At 40.0% G+C, this 23,528-nt stretch overlaps 1 protein-coding gene across 4 annotated transcripts; it reads right to left on the reverse strand.

Annotated features, from left to right (window-relative positions):
- Nucleotides 1-3,393: 3,393 nt before the first annotated feature.
- LOC121867714 (transport and Golgi organization 2 homolog) lies at nucleotides 3,394-22,798 on the reverse strand. 4 transcript variants are annotated; one of them, XM_042367753.1, is made up of 5 exons: nucleotides 22,624-22,798; nucleotides 16,855-17,005; nucleotides 15,796-16,369; nucleotides 14,942-15,038; nucleotides 3,394-3,542 (listed from the first exon to the last, which is right to left on the reverse strand). In XM_042367753.1, exons 2-5 carry the CDS (start codon nucleotides 16,988-16,990, stop codon nucleotides 3,510-3,512), a joined length of 840 nt encoding a protein of 279 aa, XP_042223687.1. In that variant the 5' UTR covers nucleotides 16,991-17,005; nucleotides 22,624-22,798; the 3' UTR covers nucleotides 3,394-3,509. The 4 variants fall into 4 exon arrangements, with proteins under 4 accessions (XP_042223687.1, XP_042223688.1, XP_042223685.1 ...); XM_042367754.1 differs by having other exon boundaries at nucleotides 14,938-15,038; nucleotides 22,624-22,797; XM_042367751.1 differs by lacking the exon at nucleotides 3,394-3,542 and having other exon boundaries at nucleotides 12,806-15,038; nucleotides 22,624-22,796.
- Between the last annotated feature and the right edge of the window lie 730 nt (nucleotides 22,799-23,528).

Genomic DNA, 23,528 nt, shown 5'->3' on the forward strand with positions numbered 1-23,528 from the left:
GATGATAATTAGGAATAAAAGACGTTTAGGGTCACATCTGTTATATAATGAAGGTTACTACTGTTTTGGGTATAATAGTTTAATAGTACAGAAATAGTTTAACTGAGAGCTTTATCAATAGAAGAAATGGTTTAACTGAGAGCTGTTTTAATATTACAGAAATGGTTTAATTAATCGGGGTAATCATTTATGGACACCCTGTATATATATTTTTTAACATAAGTCTAACATAAATCATCATGCAGTGTGTTTATTAAAGGGGAAATAAATATAAAAAAATGATAAAAAAATATGCTTGAATAACTGCTTTGAAAAACGGTCGTCCAGATGAGATTATATCGCTCGTGTTTATGTCGGGATTTTTAACACCTAGGGGTTTAAATTGTTTGCTTTTATTTATTGTAACACACTATTGTAAAAGGCTACAGTATTATATAATGTATTTGAAGTTTATTTTGTTTTTGGCTTATAAACAGTGTATGTAACCTCACAATGATGCTCTGTTTGTCTAGGCTTTGGAAGAAAAAAAAACCACATTAAAAACAACAAACGATTCTACCTGTTGCCACGTCGCCATTCACCTGAGAAGCCGCGGCACATCGGGATAGAATGATTGGAGGGGGGATAGGATGATTGGAGGGGGGGATAGGATGATTGGAGGGGGGATAGGATGATTGGAGGGGGGATAGGATGATTGGAGGGGGGATAGGAACGTATGTTAAAGGGTAAGCAGCAGACACAGCATATTTGACCGGTGTTACTCTCAGAAAATTCAACGTTTCAGCTTCTTTCCATTCTGAGGGTCCCTAGAGAGTGCATAATAGTAGAGTGTTTTATTAGTGACGGGATCCTGTCACCAATAAATACCTGCTCAGTGAGGGGGCTACGGCCGGGAGAACGCCCGTAGCCTCGGATGTGTCCTCCTGTAAACAGCCGAGGGTAACAATTGTAGGACGGTGGCCGGAATTCTTACACACACCTCTTGAGAGCGGAATGAGCAACAGTCTAGTCGAGTCAGTTTGCAACAGTCGAGTCAAAGTAGCGGACTGCGTCAACGAATCGACGCGGTTATTTATTTATATATTTTTTTAGTTGAGAAAATAAATAAAAATAACAGATGTTGCGAGATCTCAAGCAGTGTCTTTAAGAGTTGTCGGCAGTGTGTTCGCTGTATAACTTGATGTCCCCATTACCCTGATAATTACCCAGATTAGTGGCCCAGAAAAAAAAAATAACATGGTGTCTGTATGTAATTCTCTCTGTTCTTTACTCTAGACTTGTTTCATTTTTTCCCATCCCATCATTCAGTGTTGGAAGTAACGGCAGTAAGGGAGGTATTTTTTATTCCAACGTGTTCTCTTCATGGAAACTCCGCCTCTTTCATAGAAATTGATATTTTTGTATGTAATATTCCATGAAGTGTTATGGTGCTCTGCTGTTGTGGTATGCAGGGTGTAACATTATCATTTATATATTTTTTTTCTCATGTAATTGTTCACAAAAAAAAAAATCCTCATTAGAAAAGTATTTATTTTGGAAATTATTTGTATCTGCATAATAACTTTCCTATTTCTTCTTATTTTTCTTATCATTTGTATAATTTTCAAGTGAATCAAAGGCACAAACTGTTTCTCTTTGTGATATTAACAATGTTGTGATATTTTCAAGTTGTGTTCCAAACTCACTCAAGAAAAAGATTATTATGTTTTTGTGACATTCATATTTGGCGTAGCCGAGCCTTGCCCTGGTGACGCGGGGAGGAACTAAGATAAAGATGGGACCCTCACTGAGCCTAGAGTACAGTACTGTAGTGTATAACAAGTGGAGACGGGAAGCACAGTAGTATATGTTTAGAAGCACTCATTTTGGTAGAGCACTTAAAGATCAGACAACCAGCTACCTAGCTCCTCATGCTAACAGTGATTATTGTTTTGTTAAGGAATAGAGTTACCTTGTGTATGACGCTGCTCTACTCCGGTGTTTGTATCCGGACGTGAGTCGGACGTGACGTGACACTTGGGTGGTCCGTTCCGGCTAGGTTATGAATATCGTACCGTCGTAGTCGTGTTTTAAGTTTGTTATTACCGATCGAGTAATACGAGAGCAGCACAATAGCTTTATTAATTAACTAGCCAATTTGTCATCGATTTAGAAAAATCTCTCCGGCCGTAGAGAAGTGCGAGTCCGACGTAAGATTATTGGAGTTATTTTTGCGGCCGCACTCGAGGACGGAGACCGGTCTCTCGGCGACCCAGTAAGTGTGCTTCCCTCTCTTCCCTTGAGTGTCACATTGTTCTGCCTCTGTTTCTGCTTTACTAGTACAGTATTGAAATAGTTTACCATTTGATCTTGAATTGTATCATTACAAAAGTCAACAATGTGACTGGTACTGATAATTGTGCTGCCAGTTGCAGTACCTGGTAGCTAGGTACAGCAGGCCAGAGGTTGTACTATGGTAAAGTCAACAAGATCCCTCTGTAGAATGAAACTTTATTATTTTTGTACTTACAAATCCTAGTGAAGCGTGGTACTTAAAAAGTGTACTTGGCTTCCAGGCACTGCATCTTGCACCATTGATGTAAGTCTGAATGTTGTGTTGCCATATGTGTTGTGAACCAAGATAGCGGGTGCAGCCCGAGCCGCCTCGGAGCCATCTCGAGTCCGGCTGTCCTACAGGGAGGATTTTGGTCCGCTCTCTTTCAGGTTACGAGTCCAACCGGCCATACTGTATAGCTTACTCAACTACCCCAGACCAATAGGCCAGCAGTCAGTCGGCCAGTGTGATCCAGATGACGGCTCTGGCACGGGACAGTCAGTGCTGATAGCTCATTTATTTTGTCAAGAATATATCCAGAAGAAAACACAACCCTTTATGGATGTGTTCAAATAGCCCAGATGACAGAAAAGAAAGCTCTCAGTGGTCAAACTTCAGTGATGTACTAAGCTTTTTTCAGGTCATTTCTTTTCAATATCATTATTGACATCAAACAAAGGAAGTACAGTAAACCTAAAGGTGTATGTCATTGCAACAGGAACAATATGGGAGAGTTTAATAGAGCACACTGAAGCAGGGGCCACTCCTCAGACACTTGCTAGCTTCACTCTCCATCAAGGGCAGAGTGACTGGTGTAAGGACATGGGGCCCAGTGAGAGGTCCTGCAGCTCTCTAGCATTCATGTTCAGTCCTAATAAACAAATGGACCCAAATGGGCCATTATTCCGCTTAAAATATTGTTTTTCTATCCCCTTTATTAACCCTTTATGTATGGGGGTCTTTCCCTGGTGAATAATAATATCTGGTATTAACCAAATAGATTATTAAATGTGGCATCCTTTAGTGGAGAGATTTATGGTACTGTATTGGTAAATAAAAACTTTAAAAGTTTTGTCAACTTTATCTTTTTTATTCAGTGCAGAAAACATTGTAAAGAACGATCAACATTGATAACCAAACTACCAACAATGTTTTCCCAGGATCATCCTACTGCTGTCACTTTTATTTTACAGGATCATCCCACCAGGTCAGTGACCCACATCAGGGCCTGAGGGCAAAAGTATTATAATAATTGATAAAAATTACCAACAAAAACAAAAGATATTAAATAAAAATATATGTAATAATAATAATACTAATAGACCATGAATACAAAACTTCATAAAAAAAAGGATCAACATATGTATGTTGTGTTGTATTGTGTTGTGTTGTCTGGGAAACAATTGAGACTATAAATGAGGCAGAAAGTCAGATCATCAACTTGGTCACATATGGCAGCAGGGTCTACCATTACACAACACATTATGCTTCCAATGTCTTCCCAGGGCCTCCACTGCTCTCTGATAACATTTATGTGGTCAATTGTCTTTTTTTGTCAGTATTTAAACTTGTACACCTCAGATTAATAATGTTCTCTTGTTGGATTTCCTTTTATCACTCGACCACAGTCGTCCATAGTTATATTTGTATAAGAGTTCCTCACTTACTGGAATTAAATTGTCTGATGTTAACCAAGTAAAATATTATAAGTGGTGGGTTAAATCCCACCTGTTTAAAGCTGAACAAGATTCATTGTTCCAGTGAGAGGTTAAGACTGTCAGTCACACAATTCAACTACAGCACAGTACAGTACAGCACAGTACAGCATAGTACAGTACAGCATTGGTACAGGCTGAGCAGATTATGTGCAACATTTACTTGTCACTGACAAGTGAGTTTTGTAAATTATTCGCCCTGACAAATTTTGGGGTGAACTTTGCTTGCCTGGAATTTTTTATGGGAAAAGTTAGATAAACATTTTAAAACATTAAGATTTATTGTGTCTCAATTCATAGGTCACTTGTGTTCATCTAAATGGTGTTGGTAACACTTGTCCTGTGATGTCATAACTGCTGTCACCTCACCTCACACCTGCAGGGTGTATGCACCACCTGTGGTCGCCTGCCTTAACTACAGTGGAAGCTCTATTTAACGGGCTATATAGAGGTGAGATTCCACTACATCAAAGGTTCATTAGATGTAAAACCTCCATGTTAGGGATTATATGAAGAGAAAAGTCCATTATATTAGCGTGTCTGCCGGACACGGGGACGTGATATATCACTTGTCTGGCCCCAAGTCCTGACACGTCTGGGCAGAGTTCATTTTGTTATTCATCAGAGTTGTACATTGACTGCATCTGATATACTGTACTGTACTGTACTAGGTAATATGTTTATTTGTAAGTTTCAACCTTGTGAAAATGGTTTGGTGATGATAAGGGCATCCAGTCGTAGAGCTCGCTTCATATTTGTCAAGGAACCAGAACATCCTGCCATCAGATAACGACTGACCCTCAAGCATGGAGAGTGGCCATAAAACAGTGGCCATCACTCACCAGGATCACAAGTAAGTACTGACTCTCTTTTTTCTTTTTGACTCCCAAAGATACAATGATTTATTAATACAATATAACCGCTTCAGTTTATGAAAGTGATACATTCCCGAAAAAACTTTCACAAGTCGGAGCCATTCTTCCCACCGACTACCGTTATATAAAGACAGATACGTTCCTATGAAAACAGTTCCCCCTAACCTAAAAATACAGTTTCAATCAATTTTCTGTAGGTAACAATACTTGTACAATGAACAGTGCCAGGGTGTAAAACATTACTGTGTGGGGCTCTACCGTACGATCACCATTACCTTGTGTTGTCTGGGGCTTAGAAAACACTCACAACAATTGATCGAACATTCATGTCTATTATCAAGATCGTCGTGTGTGAATATCAAATTCCTCCTGTTGTGTGTGTGAGTTGTGTTCACTGTCATGCTCCTGTTGATGTGTGACAGAGGTATACATTTATCAATTTCTTCCTCCATATCGACATCATTGAAGTAATCAGTTATAAATTTCTACCTCCTATTTGTTTCAGTTAACCATACAGCACACACCCCCTTCACTAGTGCGTTTACAGGGACTCGTCATGTAGCCTGGGTACAGTCCCCTTCACTAGTGCGTTTACAGGGGCACGTCATATAGCCTAGGTACAGTCCACTTCACTAATGCGTTTACAGGGGCTCGTCATGTAGCCTGGGTACAGTCCCCTTCACTAGTGCGTTTACAGGGGCTCGTCATGTAGCCTGGGTACAGTCCCCTTCACTAGTGCGTTTACAGGGGTTTGTCATGTAGCCTAGGTACAGTCCACCTTCACCAGTGCGTTTACAGGGGTTCGTCATGTAGCTTGGGTACAGTCCCCTTCACCAGTGCGTTTACAGGAGCTCGTCATGTAGCCTGGGTACAGTCCCCTTCACCAGTGCGTTTACAGGGGTTCGTCATGTAGCCTGGGTACAGTCCCCTTCACTAGTGCGTTTACAGGGGTTCGTCATGTAGCCTGGGTACAGTCCCCTTCACCAGTGCGTTTACAGGGGCTCGTCATATAAACATTCCACAAATCATTACATTGAGATATTTGTTTTAATTTGATTCCATAGTTTGTTTACCATTGCGAGTTTCCTTCTGTCGAATGTAAACAAACACAGGACTACCACACTACACAACACCTGACGAGCCCCTGTAAACTCACTAGTGAAGGGGGACTGTAAATGGATGGTACAGTACAGATGTCCCTCAATTTACCAAAGTATAGATTGGGTTTCCAGGAACAGAACCCTGACATAAATTAAGGGATGCCTGTTACCTGTAAATTGAGACACACCTGAACGATACCATCTTCTGTTTACCTGCCAATAATGTTACAATTTTTTTTTACCTTTATGTATAATAGTTGTTGTGAGGAGGAGGATGGTGGTGGTGGTCTTGTCAATCAACTTACACTACACTACACTACACTATGCTACACTACACTCTGTGGGCTACAAAAATCAGGATACAAAACCAGAAAACCATTACAGAATTTTTAAAGCTTTATTTCATTATTATTTGGATTTATTTACCAATACAGTATTTATTCTATATTTCACATACAAATAAATATATATACTGTACTCTGTATTGTATACCTATCTATACAGTATACACCAGGCTGTGCAGATTAGCAGTGCCTGGCAGACCTGGACTAGGGGACCGGGTAAGTGATATTTCCGTGTCCATGTGGCCGACACTTGCCCAGCAGACAGCCTAATACCCCCTCCAATCATATATAACAGTTTAACGTACATGTTACTGTAACGACCACGGTCGTACACGTCAGTTAGCGCCAAAATCAAATGATTTATATTACGCTCAATAGCCCACAAAACATGTAACTCTGCTTTTATTTTGAGTCCTCCATCTGAGGAGTCCATTTTCTCATCACTTCAAGACGCCTCACTCCTCCGTTGTCCCATTTTCTCTGACTTACTGAAACCAACCTCTCTATAAAATGAATTTGAATGTGAGAGAGAACACCCTGGTTTAGAGTCAACTTAGATATGTTTGATTACAGTTAAAGCATACAAGATCCTTTGTGAGTGATGTTGAATGCTTTAACTGTCATTATTGTTAGTAACATTGGGTAGGTAAGTGAGTGTTGAGTCCGCCAGGACCAACGATACCCATCGGTTTCGTTCCCTGAGAATATCCATGAGCTTCTGATCGCGCCTGAAGTTAGATCATTTTGTCGCCCCGACATCAGAGAATCTGATGTTTATAGTTTAGTTAGTGTCAGTTGTCTATTTAAGAAAGTCATTAATTTCCTGAACTATTCTGTCAACTGGTATAATCTCCAAGATCTAACGTCTCCCTGTGAATAGTTCCTTGTTCGCCTCAGGCCTGAGCTCGCAGAATTAATGTTATCAACGTGTGTATTCCACCTTTTCCTGGCAAGCTCAACCTCTGATTAGATTATATGAATAGACATAGGAAATTACCCTGATCCGGAACACCGGAGTTCATAATTAAGTATACGATGATCCAACATAATAAATAATAATAATAATTAACGGTTTATTGAAAGAGCTTGGCAGCCAGAAGGCTGAAAATATACAGTTACATATTTGGGGAATGGGTTACGAATTACAAATAATATACAAGTAACATAAGTGACACAAATAAGACATATAATAACTAGATGTGGAAAAGCTCAAACTACAGTTCATTTCAACATAGTGACAGTGTAAGGAGTAGTGTTTACTGGGAGTGAATACACTGATTTATGGTAGAGAAAGTATGTTGTTGGTGAGATCGACCCTTCTGGTATGAATACGGAGGCCCAAGCTGCCCCGCGGGTGCACGTGTATACCTCTACACGAGGGAGAATCACGCATTCGTGACTTCCTCAACGTCTCTCCAGGTATGTTGTGTGTTCCCACCACCTATTAATTCAGTTTAACTTAGTCAATTTTGTGAATATCAGTGTTCATGTTTTAACATAGTAACTTCTGTGCCAATTAAGTCGAGTAACGTAGAGATTTAGATATCGGCTGGACCGTTGCCAGACGTATGTTTTGTATAGTTGAAGTTAATTATTGAAGCATTCGTGACTTCCTCAACGTCTCTCCAGGCCAGTGTGTTGAGCTGAATACTCATCGGCTACCGTGGGTCGGTAGCCGAGTTGGACGATGCCGTTAATTCGACAGGATCAAACTGTGAAGTCCTGCAAATCAGGCCCCAGCTCCCTTGGCATGTGTCGGTCTACAACCGACCCCCTAACAGCGATCTTCATTTGTTATGGAGACACCCGGGATATATACCCTGGGGCACTCCTCACAGTTACATGGGTCTAAGTATTATTGTATCTTGATTGAGGGATTAACTAACAGAAATATGGAACTCCCTGGTTAAGTAGTGAACCCATAAATGTTGATATTACCAGGAAATATGTTATGTGAGTTGAGTACATGAACTGAAGGAAACGTATCATGTTCATGCCGATAGAACGTGATGTTATAAGTTGATTTGGGATAGTGTCAAGTGTGTCATATTATCCACTTGCAGTAACAATGGAACAATATGTTGATTGTTAAATGTTGTAACCAAGAATTGAAGATGTAATTTGTTACTTGTAAAAGTAAGACCTGAGGGTCCAGTGATATCTTGTGTATAATAATTACTGAACCTCATTTGTCAGAGGAATAATACAACAATTGTCTAATGAAGTAATAAGTATTTGGAGGTATTCAATGAGGTAATAAGTTCTTGAGGTGTTTGATGACTTAATAAGTTAATTGCGCTTCTGTTTTGTCTTGAGTGAATCTAGGATGCATCTTATGTTATGTTATATAATGAAAAGTCTGGGTGGTGGCAGCTACCCTTTGTAAGTATAAAAAGTGTTGTACAAAGAGTAACATGGTTCCCCAGACTAACCCATGTTTAAGAATAGACATAAAACAGAATATACTTCAGAATGGTAAGAACATTGAAACTGAGAATATAATATATATATGAAAGAAATGAAAGACTTGGAAAGTACAAGAAGAGAAAAATAAGACATGTATGTACAGTACATTGTGGAACTAAAACCACAGCATAGAAATTATGAAATAAACACCACGAAAGTCTAATATAAAACACATACAGTCAACCCTCGCTTTACGCGGTCCCACTTTACGCGTTTCCACGTTTACGCGGTACCCTGCCAAAACCGGAATGCTCACTTTCCGCGGTGTGTGTACCCTTTTACGCGGAGAGCGGCGCGAGCATGGTGCGCACAAGGTCGCCCAGTCATCAAAACATTACCGAGTTCTTCACCCGACACCCACCACAGCCGGCCCAAGTCAGTGATAGTGATAATTATAGTGAGGATATGGACTTTGAGGGGTTTGACAAAGAGGCCCTGCAAGCCTCTGTGTGGATAGTGATACAAGTGATACAGGTGAGGGCCAATAATCTGCCCTCTGCCTCGGAACCAACCGCCCATCCCCGTGTGCCCAGCCATATTTTCTACTAATAAGTGTTAAAAAACCTAATATTAGTGATATTTCTCTCAATTATTAATTGTGTGTGCATACCATCATAAAATTAAGAAGTTATTTTTACTACAACGTAGGTATTGTGTCTGAAAAAGTGGAGTTTGGGGGTTGGCCCGGTCTCTATTTCAATTAATCCCATATGTTATGTTGTTCACTTTACGCGTTTCTCATTTTACGCGGGCCGCCGTGGGTTGAATTAACCGCGTAAAGTGAGGGTTCACTGTACATAACTATGACCAGAATTACTTATATAAGAATACTAAATAAGAATATAAAGTATATTTATAAATAAAGACTTGAAGAAGGATAACTATATAAACAGGATACTCATTGAAAAGAATGCTACAAAGAACATATAAGTTTATGAATAGATAAGAATACTAACAGAAAGGAATATCTGGATGGTAAAATAAAATGAGAAGAACTCGGCCCGTTAAATTACAGTCTCCAGTATCGGTCTCGTGAACCAGGGTTGGAAAAAATCATGATTTAAAAAAAAAATTGATTTATTTGATTTAAATTGGATTTTTTTTAATTAATTCAATTTATTTTATTTTTTTACTAAATGTATTAAAATAGTCTTTTTAAACCATAAAAACAGTAGTTTTCAACCAGAGCTTATTGAAGATAATAAACAGAAAATTGGCATCAAGATATTTATGCAGTAGATGTACCAATGAAATTTAACACAATAATATTCTTTTTGTAAAATAAAAGAAAACTGGTAACATATCTTACATTTGAGTGAACAAATCCAAACGTAATAATGAAATTTAACATAAATGCTCTTATAGGATTACAGTGTTTCAAAAATTAATAACTTAACTTCTTCAAGTCAACAGAATAATATGCTCATTTTGTAAAAAAAATAATACTGGTAAGTTTATTTTCTTACATTTGTAGGATTATAGTGTACCTGTATTGAGAATTACCGGTAATAACTCCAAGTCAACACAATATTCTCATTCTGTAAAGAACAAAAATAGTTCAAAACATTTAAATTAGCTTAGTTGAACATTGAAATGCTTATGTACTATGACAAGCTCAGATGCCTTTTCCTGTCTTAGGCAATTTCTTACCTTTGAGTGTGCAAATCCATATGTGGAAAAAATTCTCTCAACCCCTGCTGATGATGCAACAGCTGTAAATAATTGCCTAGGAACATCCATTACATTTTCTGTCATATCATTGGCAAAATACTGCCACCAAGCAAGGGGTGAGAGAGATTTTACAACATCTTTACCAAAATAGACCTCTTTAAATGGTGCCCTTCTTCCATGGAAGGACATTAATGTTGAAAGGAAATGTGGAAGAGACTCGCACACATACTGTTCTGCAATGTCTCGCTGCTCAGGAGTCAGATGTCTGCCCTGATACCTTGGATCTATCACATTAGCTAGAAAATGGGCAGGTGTCAATGCTACTTTGATTCTTTTTTCAAAATTATCCATTTCCTTCTTATCTGTTAAATACTCCTTAATATCAGTTTTCAGTTTTACCCAGATTTCTACAGCATCACTTAATAGGGTATGTTCTCTCTGGACACAGTCCAATGCCACAGCAAGAGGCTCAAGTCTCTCTAAATAGTCTTCTGCAGTTATTTTTAATGCCTTATCATTAACTTTCCTTTCAATTTTCTTATCAATGTCTTCACTATTTTCTTTGCACACTTTGACAAGGGTCTCCCAGTTCTTTAAATAAGATTCAATAGAATCTGTTGCTGTGTTCCATCGTGTGTCTGATGGCATTACTAGCATTGTTCCTCCTGCTCTTCTATACAAAGATCCTGGGATGTGATGATTTCTGAAGTACTTAATGATTTCAGTAATGTGCTCCTTAATGTTCTTGATTTGCAGGTCTTGTGAAAGCAAATTTAACAGGTGTGCAGAGCAACCATATGTTATAATGGATTTATCTTGTCCGAATTCACTTCTCATTTTTGTCATATTAGCAGCATTATCTGTTACACAGCTTCTTACTGTGCATCCAAATTTGTCTTCACACTTTTTTGTAGCACATTCAGCTAATTTCAACAGATATTCAGCTGTGTCTTAATTCTGTGTCTATTGAGTCAACAAGATAAATACGGCTGTCCGCTGTTAAAGTTATACATACTATAGGCTCATTATGGACATTACTCCATCCATCCATCCATGGCCATGCAAACTGTTTTCCCACTAAGGTCTTCTGAATAATTCTTAATCACTTGATCCAAAAGAGACCCTCCAATTTGATGTCTATTAGGTGAAACATATCCTGGGGAAATTTTGTCGTGGCCCTCGACATCTCCAAAGCATTTGACAGGGTATGGCACAAGTCTTTGCTACCTAAACTTCCCTCTTTTGGTTTCTCTCCCCCACTTTGTTCTCTCATCTCCAGCTTCCTTGAGAATCGATCCATGGCAGTTGTTGTCGAGGGATTGATCTCTCGCTCTTTCTCTACCAATAGTGGCGTCCCACAGGGTTCTGTTCTTTCACCAACTCTCTTTCTTCTTTTTATCAATGATTTACTTCACACTACAACTAATTCTATCCATTCTTACGCCGATGATTCTACTCTTCACTCTTCCTCACATTTTCCCCTTCCTCCTAACTCTCAAACTAGATCTGTTTCTAGAACTGATATCATTACTTCTATCAACGCGGATCTGTGCAGCATCTCTGAATGGGGAGATACAAACTTGGTTAAGTTCAACAGTAACAAAACTCAATATTTACCAATTACACTTTGTAAAGTAGACGATCTCCCACCAATTACATTTCAGGACGCTTTCATCCTCCCAAATTCTGAAATAAATATGTTAGGCCTCACCATTTCCTCCAATATGTCCTGGAAATCACACATCCTTAGTATAACTAAAGCTGCCTCCCGAAAGTTGGGAATGCTGTACAGATGCCGCAGCTACTTCACTCCTGAGCAGTTGCTCCAAGTAAAAAGGGATTCATTCGACCTAACTTGGAGTACTACTCTCATATCTTGGGTGGCTCTTCTTCTGTCCAACTATTAGATACGGTGGAATCCAAGGCATTTCGTCTTATTAACTCTCCTCCTTTAGTCGACAATCTCTCTCCCCTTTCTCTTCGCCGCAATGTTGCTTCACTCTCACTCTTTTACAGGTACTTTAACGGGCAATGTTCAGTGGATTTGGCATCCTGTGTACCGCTGGTAAGGCCGTGGGTTCGTAACACACGTCTTGCCCGCGGTGCCCACCATTTCTCTGTGGATGTCGGTCACACGAGAATAACCCGTTATAATACCTCCTTCTTTCCTCACACAGCCAAACTGTGGAATGCTCTGCCTTCTTCTGTGTTTCCTTGCTCTTACAATCTGTCTCACTTTAAAAAGCTGGTTTTCCGGCATCTTCGTGGTGTAGATTAATACAGCATAACCTTTTTTTCTATATTTTCAATTTCTTTCCGTTCTTTTTTTTTGCCCCCCAGGCTCCGTTGTGGGTCATTTGACCTGTGCCCGGGTGGGCTAATTCCCGTAAAAAAAAAATCATCTCGATAAACTCTTCGTGCTCCACTGTTCGGAAGGGTGAATATGATCAAAGTTTCACAAAACTGGAGAGAACAGACTATAGTACAGTACATAATTATGTAAATCCAAATAATGTTATTAGCCTGCTGCATTGCATATACTTTTCAATCATGTACTGTAGAATAAAAAGAGAAAACAGTTATTAGTAAAAAAATCATTTTGATTTAAATCATGATTTTTTACTCTGATTTAAATCATGTGATTTAAATCATTTGATTTAAATCATAACAACCCTGGTCTCTCCTGAACAAAAACAATATCAATACTTTTACTAAAGTATTATAATTTCTAGTAAAATATATACAGTAATTACAAAATCTAGGAACACAATATACCAAGAACAATCCATATTAACACGTCAAGATATTTACCTAACCTGGCCAACTGTTTACATTATATCTCTCGTCTCAACACCTAGATATACTGTATGTATGTACTGTCTCAACACACACCATTACCAGTCTTGTTACTCTTCAATGGCCAAACTAACTGAGATAACATATCGCTAAACATAAGCTATAAAACTGCTATAAGAGGTAAATATTAATGCTAGAAAAACACAACCTTATATATAGACAAACTGTAATAATTTCTATATATGAAAAAAATATATATTCACAAACTATAGCTAATATGGTAGTAATTTCCTATTATATTACAGTTTATCAAGGGGTATAATTGTAGCAATATTCCTTTTAAGTAGTTTTGAATGATATATCTGGTAATGTTTTAAATCACATCAAAGTTGTTTTTTTTAAGTTCAAGAAAAAAATTTTTGAATCGGTCGGTGTTCATCATTGTTCTCCCGTTAACTATTATATTTGACCTTCATAGTAGTTTAATTTTTGGTCCTTGTTTTACTATTGATCCCCCATGATCACACTGTCGGTACGCTGTCTACCTGCGAGGTCTATGTGTCCCCAAACGACCAACTTATCCACCAATCACGTCCATTGTTACATGACCAATAACCATTCATTCATAAACAGTGACGCTACTACTGTGACGGTGCCGTTTGGAGACACTGGTTACCTCGGAGTGTAGGGACACATTTCCGCAGTTGTACCGACACGGAAAAAAGTCCCGTGTAAATCCTCCGTTCCAACCATGAACCTTAGGACCCCTATACCTGTGAACCCGTGAACCTTCGGACCCGTGAACCTGTGAATAACCAGACATCACATAAACACACACTGTTGGGCCTATAGATGATGCACTGGGAAGGTGATGTCTTGGATTCACAGGTTCACGAGCCTCAGGGTTCACTAGTCTCAGGGTTCACTAGTCAGGGTTCATTGATAGAATAGAGAACTGACATTGTTTATATACTGTACCTGCTGAACTGTATACTGTAACTGCATTATGTATATACTGCAAAATACTGAATCAATATACATTTGTTGGATGATTTTAATGAATATCTATCTAGACAATTAACCGTACGGCATTTTTGTAGTCGCGATTTATCATCATCTCGAATTTTATTCAATATCCCAGTCAATTCATATTTCCCTTCTACTGGTCATCACAAATAGTACAGTACTTATAATCACTACAGATAAAGTGACAGATATTAACTCTGATATTTGCCCAAGACCAGAATATAAGTGACTAGATGAGTTACTATATATTAGGCAATTATGTTAACAAACTCATTTTTTTGACGTCTTTGTAGTACTGGACATGTCCGACTAGAGTTATTCTTCATAGTATTTAATCAGTCTAATGCAATTGGATGAATTCACACAATGTACCGTCCAGGAGATGTGTTACAGTACATTACATTAAAAGGGTACGGGATGTGTCACAATTTGAACACACATTTACAAGCTGTGTTATAGATTGTACATACACGCACAAACCCTGTACGTCATAACCACCACTCACATCACTCTCCTCTATAAGTGGTGGTTCAAGTAGATACACCAATACCTGACCATAAATATCACCTTCACTATAGCAGTTTACGATTCATATATTACCAATATTTTTCACTCGGAAACTATACTCACTCACGTCCCACTCAATGTCGTCCAAGTTGATTGGCTCTCGCATCGTCCGTTCCTTGAATACAACGCGGTCTGTGTTGTCCACGAGAATGACCGTTGTTGTTCTGTGAAATAATTTATACAGTTAATATCAAATAATTTATAAACGTGTAGCGTAATTGCGATCACCAACGACACCTTTCACGATTTTAACCTTGGTTGGTCACCTGAAGATTAGCGCCTCCCTCACCCCAAGGTAATTTCAGGGTAGTTAATCTTGGGGGGGGGGGGTAAATCCTCAGGTAAGCCATCAAGGTCGTACTTAAAGAAATCATCTCGTTAACGGTCTCTCCGCTGATGGATAAACAGGTATTGTACAGGTATTTGGAGATTAACTAAGGTGAGGTTAACTACTTGCTACACAATTAGTAGACTTATAGAAGTAAAATCTCCGCAACACCAATTCTAAATTAGTTTATGACTGAAGAGATGGCCATTGTCACACATAGATTAGTCTCAGCTATGATATCCAATACTAATGCCCAGGACAGAGCTCTAATCACTTCAGTACTCCACCCACAAATGACTTATTGTATTACCCGGTGAACCGTCTTACATTTTCCACTCTTAACACAACAGCAGGACTCATACCTCATAACCAAAACTCTCACAAGGAATAAAAGACCGAGGAACTAAATACGAGTGGTTAACGGCCAGCGAGCTTATCCTCACGAACAGTTATGTTGTTTGTATACAGTACCCGCACTGTCTATGTACATACTGAATCAATTGTCAACTTGTAATGAGGATATGGCTATTAATCTATCTATCTATCTATCTATCTATCGATCTATCTATCTATAGCCATCATCATGACCTTACCTTGTACCATATAGCCAAGTTGCAGCGGTCACCCATATACTTGAAAGACTATTGATCAGTTCATCCGAGTAACCTCGGCCCTGCTCCATCAACTGGTGGTCGGGCAGGTTCTTGGTAGAGTCCTCCATCATGGTAAACAGTTCCTTCAGTAGCCGGGCCTCGTCGCCCACTCTCCCGCAGGCTTCGATGATTTCTTTCAATCTTTTTTCACCTCGGTTTACTTTCTTGAATGGCTTGTCGTTTGGGGAATTGCCGAATCCATGAATGCCCGGTTCTATATCCGCGGGAACTTTGTCTTCGCTGTTGTAGTAGGATACCCTGTACCCGTCTTCCCCCCAATCCATCGTCAAGAGGTTAAACGGGTTAAAAATAGTCCCCGACATTTTTAATTTCTCTAAATATTCCATTCCCGCGAGGTCATTGAGAAGGTAGTCGACGATGAGTTGACCTCTTGAAGTGGCCTCCGGTTGGAATTGTTCTTTAGGTGTGAGGATGTTGAGCAAGCAGCCGATTTTACCAGTTTGTGAAAGAGCAAGCCAAGTCCCGCCCTCTTTGCCAGATTGGATATCCATACCTAGAACAGTTCAGAGTAGTTCATTTACATTACAGACATAGAAATGAAGATCAAATATACAGTTTTTACCCTCAATCACTCATATGATGTAAAGATTAGGCACCCCAGTTTATTTCACATGAAGATCAAACACCCTAACATTAATAAGGTACATTATTATATATTAATTATCAGTATTTTACAATCATTTTCTGAGCTTATGTGGTTTAGCTGTAGTTATTATCAATCATTTTTATCATCATCATCATTATCAGATGGTAAGGTGTCCAAGTTCCCATCACGAAAATTTAGATCGAATTTAAGTTGGTTAAATTTGTTCAATTACCAAGGATAACATTTAGACTCTTCTCTAACCCAATAAAATGTGGCAAAAACAAAAGCCAAACTCGTTGGGAACAATGGGGGGGGGGGTCCTTTCCCTGTCAAAACTAAAAAAAAAAAAAACTAAAAAATAAACCAAACGAATCTAACCCATCTTACAGTACCTCCATATAAGTTGGAATCCCATAAATGTGCTTTTTTGGTCGGCCTTTGGTATGACTCATCGCGGTTGTTGACCAAGACGAGCTTATACTCTCCCTTCTTGGGGTCCGGATTGATGTACAGGAACAGCAGGCACATTGTGAGGTCTTAACACTGTAATATAGACAAAGACAAAAATTTACCCCAAGATTAATACTGTACTGTTGTTCTGTAAACGAATGAATCACCTGAAGATTAATCCCCCATTGCTTGTGTCACCTGAAGATTAACCCTCCTGGCTTATGTCACCTGAACATTAACCCTCCTGGCTTATGTCACCTGAACATTAACCCTCCTGGCTTATGTCACCTGAACATTAACCCTCCTGGCTTATGTCACCTGAACATTAACCCTCCTGGCTTATGTCACCTGAACATTAACCCTCCTGGCTTATGTCACCTGAACATTAACCCTCCTGGCTTATGTCACCTGAACATTAACCCTCCTGGCTTATTTCATCTGAAGATTATCCCCCTAATGGGAAACTAACCTAATGTAATCTAGCTTAGCTTAACCTTAAAAAAGGGTTAAACCAGTCCTTAAAATGTTAAACCATCGTCCTCAAGGGGTTAAACCATCACAGTTTACTGATACCATAAATGTAATTGGATGATCATCTGTTTTAAGTGACTTACCAACTTAAATGATCAGCTTAGGGTAGGGTAGGGTAGGATAGGTTAAATCGTATAAAACAGACGATCATCCACCTGGGTTGTTATGTAACAGGGAGTCAATTTTCAGAAATGTATTTTTATGAAAGCGACAGGTGATAATTATATGGATTTATGTGCAAGAAGCTCAGAAATGCCTATAATTTCAAGAGTGGATATCATTTAGCTACATCTATTTGGCATGAGGTTTTGGCATTGATGCACTGTAGTACTATGTGTTAGGTAGATAGATCATTTGTGCAGCATTTGTCAAGCAACAGAGACCGCTCTAACCTTGCATGATTGTATGTGGGCAAGTTTGTACAATACACAGTCACTCGTCTGCTTTATCGATACAGCGTGGATGTTAAAGTAATTAATGCACTATGTGGAGGTGAAGCTGGGCAGGAGGCTAATATGTGACCTCCTTACTGGGGAGTTGACCCTGAGACACCTCATCATCAGCTTGGATGGCCCCCACACTCGGCATTAACAGGTGGAGTGGCAATATTGGCAAGATGCTGGACACTGCTACGGAGCTGGAGATAGATCCCAAGTGTGCCAAGATCTGTGTGGGGCTCCTCTGGTCCAGCTGAGTGAAGGGGGTGTGAGGGACCTCTCTACAGACCAGTCCTGTGACTAAAGGATTCCCCAGGCCACCAGGACTGGAGAGCTGCCCCACAACTTGACCCTGCTGGAAATTGGACCAGTCTGTCATAGCAGGTGGCTGACAACTGCACTGAGGATGTGCAGACTGTGGGTGCCTAAGCATGGACTGAAGGGGAAGCACAAGAAGAATCTCAAGCTAATACTGGAGTTGATAGTGGGGGTGAACTTGACTAACTGGTACAACATCAAAGTCAACCACAGGCGGGTGGAGGGGCCCAGGCACATTGTGTACCAGCTGGAGCTGTTGAGAAGTCACAAGAAGAAGGTGCTGTATGATGCCCACTGTGAGGAGGTCAGCCTGGTGTACGCACCCAGAGGCAGTGTTGTGTAGTGAGGTGGAGAGAGGCAGTGTTGTGGGCCATGTTGTGTAGTGAGGTGGAGAGAGGCAGTGTTGTGGGCCATGTTGTGTAGTGAGGTGGAGAGAGGCAGTGTTGTGGGCCATGTTGTGTAGTGAGGTGGAGAGAGGCAGTGTTAGTCATGTTGTGTAGTGAGGTGGAGAGAGGCAGTGTTGTGGGCCATGTTGTGTAGTGAGGTGGAGAGGCAGTGTTTGTGGGCCATGTTGTGTAGTGAGGTGGAGGATGAGAGGAGAGAGGCAGTGTTGTGGGCCATGTTGTGTAGTGAGGAGGAGGATGAGAGGAGAGAGGCAGTGTTGTGGGCCATGTTGTGTAGTGAGGAGGAGGATGAGAGGAGAGAGGCAGTGTTGTGGGCCATGTTGTGTAGTGAGGTGGAGGATGAGAGGAGAGAGGCAGTGTTGTGGGCCATGTTGTGTAGTGAGGTGGAGGATGAGAGGAGAGAGGCAGTGTTGTGGGCCATGTTGTGTAGTGAGGTGGAGGATGAGAGGAGAGAGGCAGTGGACAGGATACAGGAGTTGAGGAAACACAGACTGGTGACATAGACCCAGATGCCACCAAGCTGTCAGAGCTGATAGACTGAACCTCCCCTCACCACAGCTCAAGTCAAGCAGTTTGTGCACAGGCCTATGGAGGTGCCAGACTGGCCTTCACAGTGTGGAGAGGTGTGTCAAACTGGTCACAGAGGCAGCTGCCCATGTCTACAGTCACGAGAAAGGGGATGGGATGATCAAGTCCCAATTGGTGAGCAGACTTCTAATGTCTAGGAACAGGAGCAAGCAGGACCTGGCCCCTCTCACCAAGCTCAAGAAGTGAAGAGTATAGCATGTGAGCATATGTGTGTGAGTGTGTGTACATAGTGTCTGTACATAGTGTTTGCATTGTGTGGCACCTTTTGTATATAGCGTTTACAACAGTAGAGTCAGTCGTTGTAATACAGAGGTTCCGTATGTGGCTTGTGTTCTTGCCGGCGATCATTACTACAAGGAGGAGAGTAAAAACCTCGATACCTATTGTCAAACATTACTAAATAAAACTGCAAATACGATTTTTACTTTAGGACATGAGTCCCTCAGGGTTGACCAGTATGTTTTTCAGTGTATTTTGGCGAGTTTTAAACGAATCTGACCTTCATTTTTGGCGGAAATTGCTAGTTTTGTACCCCCCAACAATAATGGTGGAGAGCCTAGGAAATCGGCGTTTGGGGGAAGAAACTTAAACGAGTCATCTAACCTAACATAACCCCTACCCGGGGTCGCCGCCCCCGGTAGACCTAACTTAAACTAACCTAAATGTTTCAGTAGTTAAAACTTTGGGGCGCACAATGTCCGTAAGTACAATACCTTAGTTAGAAGTGGAAGGACCAGGGATACGTAAGAATTGGACAGAATGATCGTCCTTCTCGTAAAACTCGGCAATAAACTTAACATAATCGTAGGAGCACGAATGACAACCAACCTCCACCACGGGCATTGTGAAACTGGTCACTGAAATTAAAATCATTCCTGGGTTGCTTCCTTTGAAAAATCAAATGTGATTGGTCGAAAAAAATTTGTGTGGTGATATCAATACATCATTGGTCACGACTGGATTATGTTAGTCAATATTGTACATGCATGATGAGACTATAACAGTTCCTCAGACAAAGACTGAAAACTATGTAAAATCAATTAAATTCAATTGTGTCACTATTATCCATTTCCGCCATGTATATAATGGGGTTTAAAATGACCAGAATAGCGATATCTACCGGTAAATGTGTCAGTAGTTTATAACTTTCGGGGGCACTATGTCCTAAAGAAAAATAATACCACTGCAAATACGATTTTTGGTAAAGGTGTAGAAAAGGGTGACCACCAGAAGTTGTTTGTTGATTGTCTTTATTTTTGCTGTACTTAATGTTTTGATGATTTTAAGCATATTAAAAGAAACGACAACTTTCTAATATAACTTTAAGCATTTACTCATCCTGCTTCACAATTCTGTTCCCGGCACCATTTTTGTTGTCAATCTCGCCGCATCCCTCTTCAAGAGACTTTTCCTATAAATGATGATGAACGCTTCCACTAATTCCTCCTCGCCATTGCTGATGTATATTAACCCCAATATTAAGATAAGTTGTTTAACTCATAAATTAACACGATAATACATAGAACCTGACCTAACAATCCCCTAGGTTGGGTATATTATGTCAGGTTCTATTCGGTTCTGTGCATTGTCGTTTCCATTTTTGTGTTTAATATGATATTAGTGTGTAGAAAAAATTAAAACAATTCCTTCTGGTGGTCACCCTCTATACACCTTTACCCTATTATCGGTTAATATATAGGACTAACCCGCTGGGCTGCATAGCGCCGATGTGGCTGTATCATCTCGCGTCCAAATGCCTCAAGTTTCACCATATCATAGTAAGTTGTTTCTGTTTAATATACTGGGGGAGTCAGGTCAGGTCAGGTCAGGTCAGGTTAAGTTATGTTAGGTCAGGTTAGGTTAAGTTAGGTCAGGTTAGGTTAAGTTAAGTTGGGTCAGGTTAGGTTAAGTTAGGTCAGATCAGGTTAGGTTAGGTTAGGTTAAGTTAAGTTAGGTTAGGTCTGTTCTTTACATCCACAAATGTTAAGTAGCATTTATTTTACTCACTCACAGATGATCTTCTGGAAGAGACTGTGACTCCAGCTCAATAGCCTCTTCTCTACTCAGACGGTGGCTGTGTGGCGGATAATTGTGCCCTATAATTATATACTTGTTGATTTTTCCAGTATTTATCTAATTTTGCTTCAAACTTCTCCACATTCACTACCCACTCAGGTAAACTATTCCAGGTGTTGACAACCCTACTCAGGAACGAGTGTCTTCTGAGATTTAGCTTCACTCTTGTTCTGTAGATCTTCTTTGTGTTCCCCCGGGTAGTGTCAGCCTCCCTCATCTGTGACCTTGACCTTGCTGCTGGTCATATATGCCACACACTATCTTGTATGTTTCCACTTGGTCCCCACGAGATCTTCTGTACGCCAGTATCGGTAACTGTAATTTCCTTAGTCTTTCATCATAAGATAAATCCTTGATTTGTGGTACTAATTTGGTAGCCTTCCTCTGTACATTCTCTACTGCTTCAATATCCTTAATGAGATATGGGCACCAAATTTGATTAGCATACTCAAGGTGTGGCCTAACCAGAGCAGTGTACAGAGCCTTGAATATAGGTGCATCCAGATGAACAAAAGTTCTTCTAATAATGCCCACTATTTTATTAGCCTTGTTGATTTTCTCAGCTAGATGGCCAGAAAACATCAGCTTATCATCGATGACTACCCCTATATCCTTCTCTACAGTGGTCTTCTTGGTCATGGTGTACATATGATATCCATGGTCAGCAACTTTTGTTCTTTCTATCCTCATGTACAATATTTACTTTTTTCTGGGTGAAAGTTCAGCATCCACTTCTCAGTCCAACCCCTGATCCCATCCAGGTCCTCCTGCAGCGTGTCACAATCCTCATCTCGTTCTATTTTCCTAAAAATCTTTGTCATCAGCATATAGATATACCTCACTGTCGTGTTTAATTGCCTCAGGCAGGTCATTGATAAAAAGGACAAACAGCAGGGGGCAGAGGACAGAACCCCGAGGGACCCCACTAGTGACCTCTCTCCAGTCAGATACTTCTCCATTTACCACAACCCTCTGTTTTCTCTTAGTGACTCCAGTATCTCAATAGCCTCTTCTCTATTCAGACGGTGGCTGTGTGGCGGATAATTGTGCCCTATAATTATATACTTGTTGATTTTTCCAGTATTTATCTAATTTTGCTTCAAACTTCTCCACATTCACTACCCACTCAGGTAAACTATTCCAGGTGTTGACAACCCTACTCAGGAACGAGTGTCTTCTGAGATTTAGCCTCACTCTTGTTTTGTAGATCTTCTTTGTGTTCCCCCGGGTAGTGTCAGCCTCCCTCATCTGTGACCTTGACCTTGCTGCTGGTCATACCTTGTCATAGATGCCACACACTTCAACCCCTCAGGTCAACGCACTCTACTATATAATCTAATCGCCTTATTTTACTCACCCTCTCCAAGAGCTTTTAGTGAAGTGCAGCCAAGTTATATTGTTTTATATACTTGTATCATTAATATCTAATCTAAAGTGTCCATTTTATCACCAATCACCGTAGTTGATGGTTGGTGGTCCCGTGTTTGGGTGTAGTTGGGAGACAATGTTTACAAACAATGAGTTCCTGGTCTGAATCCTCTTTAATCCGGTCCGACTAATGTAGCCAAATGTAGCCAAATGTGGTCAAATGTAGTCAAATGTAGTCAAATGTAGCCAAATGTGGTCAAATGTAGCCAAATGTGGTCAAATGTAGTCAAATGTAGTCAAATGTAGCCAAATGTAGCCAAATATAGTCAAATGTAGCCAAATGTAGCCAAATGTGGTCAAATGTAGCCAAATGTGGTCAAATGTAGCCAAATGTAGTCAAATGTAGCCAAATGTGGTCAAATGTGGTCAAATGTGGTCAAATGTAGCCAAATGTAGTCAAATGTAGCCAAATGTAGTCAAATGTAGCCAAATGTGGTTGAATGTGGTTAAATGTAGCCAAATGTAGTCAAATGTAGTCAAATGTAGCCAAATGTAGCCAAATGTAGTCAAATGTAGCCAAATGTGGTCAAATGTAGTCAAATGTAGCCAAATGTGGTCAAATATAGCCGCAATGAAGTCAAATAATGGTCCTACATGAATAAATCGGGCTGTGAATCACTTCTCGATTATTATTTGGTGTCATAAAGTCACAAAAAATTGGAAAATTTACTTTAATCTGAGTTAATAGATCGCGTGCATGTACCGAGGGAGCGAGTAATTACCCAAATGTAGTCGCAATGAAGTCAAATGATGGTCGTACAAGAGTAAATCGGGCTGTGAATCACTTCTCGATTATTATTTGGTGTCATAAAGTCACAAAAAATTGGTAAACTT

The sequence above is a fragment of the Homarus americanus genome, unplaced genomic scaffold (assembly GCF_018991925.1).
Source record: "Homarus americanus isolate GMGI-L3 unplaced genomic scaffold, GMGI_Hamer_2.0 scaffold46583, whole genome shotgun sequence".
NCBI classification, from domain to species: Eukaryota; Metazoa; Arthropoda; class Malacostraca; order Decapoda; family Nephropidae; genus Homarus; species Homarus americanus.